This window comes from Cebus imitator, unplaced genomic scaffold, assembly GCF_001604975.1.
Source record: "Cebus imitator isolate Cc_AM_T3 unplaced genomic scaffold, Cebus_imitator-1.0 Scaffold180, whole genome shotgun sequence".
NCBI lineage: Eukaryota > Metazoa > Chordata > Mammalia > Primates > Cebidae > Cebus > Cebus imitator.
The window spans coordinates 2,926,893-2,928,465 of NW_016107495.1; the positions used below are offsets into that span (position 1 = coordinate 2,926,893).

At 43.2% G+C, this 1,573-nt stretch overlaps 1 protein-coding gene across 2 annotated transcripts in view; it reads right to left on the reverse strand.

Annotated features, from left to right (window-relative positions):
* The window catches only part of ALK (ALK receptor tyrosine kinase), a 755,264-nt gene that overhangs the window by 22,486 nt on the left and 731,205 nt on the right, over window positions 1-1,573 (reverse strand). For both annotated transcript variants that reach the window (XM_017545664.2, XM_037744648.1), the window contains one exon: window positions 385-477. In XM_017545664.2, the coding sequence (XP_017401153.1) occupies window positions 385-477 (93 nt within the window). The remainder of the gene's footprint in view (window positions 1-384; window positions 478-1,573) is intronic.

Here is a 1,573-nt window from a genome sequence, read left to right on the forward strand (position 1 = left end):
AAAAAAAAAAAAAAAAAAAAAAAAAAAGAGGAGTTGAAGAAGTTAAATAAGTTCACTTTGAAGGTCTTTCCACTTCGAGTCTCCAAGTTATCCACATCTCAGAGCATGGCGGGATCAGAGAGTCGGAACCTGAACGACAGGATAGACAACCTAATTAAGAACTTGGTGTTAATTATTGCAGGAAGTGTGATCCCCGATTTAGGCCTTCAGGCGTGGTCACTGATTAAGGTTTCCCATTTCCTGAAAAGGGACTTAGTGAAATTTTAGGTGGAAAGTTGACAGGGTAACAGGAGATGATATAAGGAACAAGCGGCGACACCCCATTCGCTTGAGGGGACGAGGTGGAAGAGACAGACCTTGAGGGGTGATGCCATCTTTACTCACCGGTAGATGTCTCGGGCCATCCCGAAGTCCCCAATCTTGGCCACTCTTCCAGGGCCTGGACAGGTCAAGAGGCAGTTCCTGGCAGCAATGTCTCTGGGAAGAAAGAAAATGCATTTCCTAATTTTATCCCTAGGAAGATAAGTGTACAACCTCCATCGCTAAGATTTTGTCTCTAAGCTGAAGTTTAAATAGTTCCTTCTCTTTCCTATATTTCCTTTGGTATAGAATACTTCGGTATGAGAGAAGCAGCCTTACCAATTGTAGGCCTCACAACTAGCAGAGAAATGGAAAAGCATTAGGGAAAATGATTAAAAATGTTTAATGGGACAGTAACAATGAAATGAAGGAACTAGGATTTATTGGCCTTCTGCTGTGTGCTAAGTGTTGTAAGTTCTCACAACAACCCTTTAAGATACAAGGTGCTATTACTGTCCTCATTTTAGTTTTAAAAAAGTAAGTTAAAAGTAGATAACATAAGGCCATAAGGAATGCTGTTTGGCTTTAGGCAGATTTAGTACAAAGCACTGGCTGGTTTCTGCCAGTTGTTTGAAAAAGTGTTTTAAAACAGCATGGCTTCCCTGATATCAAATTCTAGTAGATTAAGACGTTTCCGGCTGAATGTGGTGGCTCATGCTGTAATCCCAGCACTTTGGGAGGCAAAGGCGGGCAGATCACGAGGTCAGAAGATTGACAGCATCCTGGCCAACATGGTGAAACCCCATCTCTACTAAAAATACAAAAATTAGTTGGGCATGGTGGCATGTGCCTTTATCCCAGCTACTCGGGAGGCTGAGGCAGGAGGATTGCTTGAACCAGGGAATTGGAGGTTGCAGTGCGTGAAGAATATGCCATTGCACTCCAGCCTGCTGACAGAGTGAGACTTTGTCTCAGAAAAAAAAAAAAAAAATCCCAAATATTTTTATTTGTTTTTTGAGACAGTCTTGCTCTGCTGCCCAGGTTGGAATGCAGTGGCACAATCTCAGCTCACTGCAATCTCTGCCTCCCGGATTCAAACAATTTTCCTGCCTTAGCCTCCCAAGTAGCTGGGACTACAGGCGTGCACCACCACACCCGGCTAATTTTTTATATTTTTAGTAGAGATGGGGTTTCACTAAGTTGGCCAGACTGGTCTCAAACTCCTGACATCAGATGATCCACCTGCTTAGGCCTCCGAAAGTTGTTGTTATTG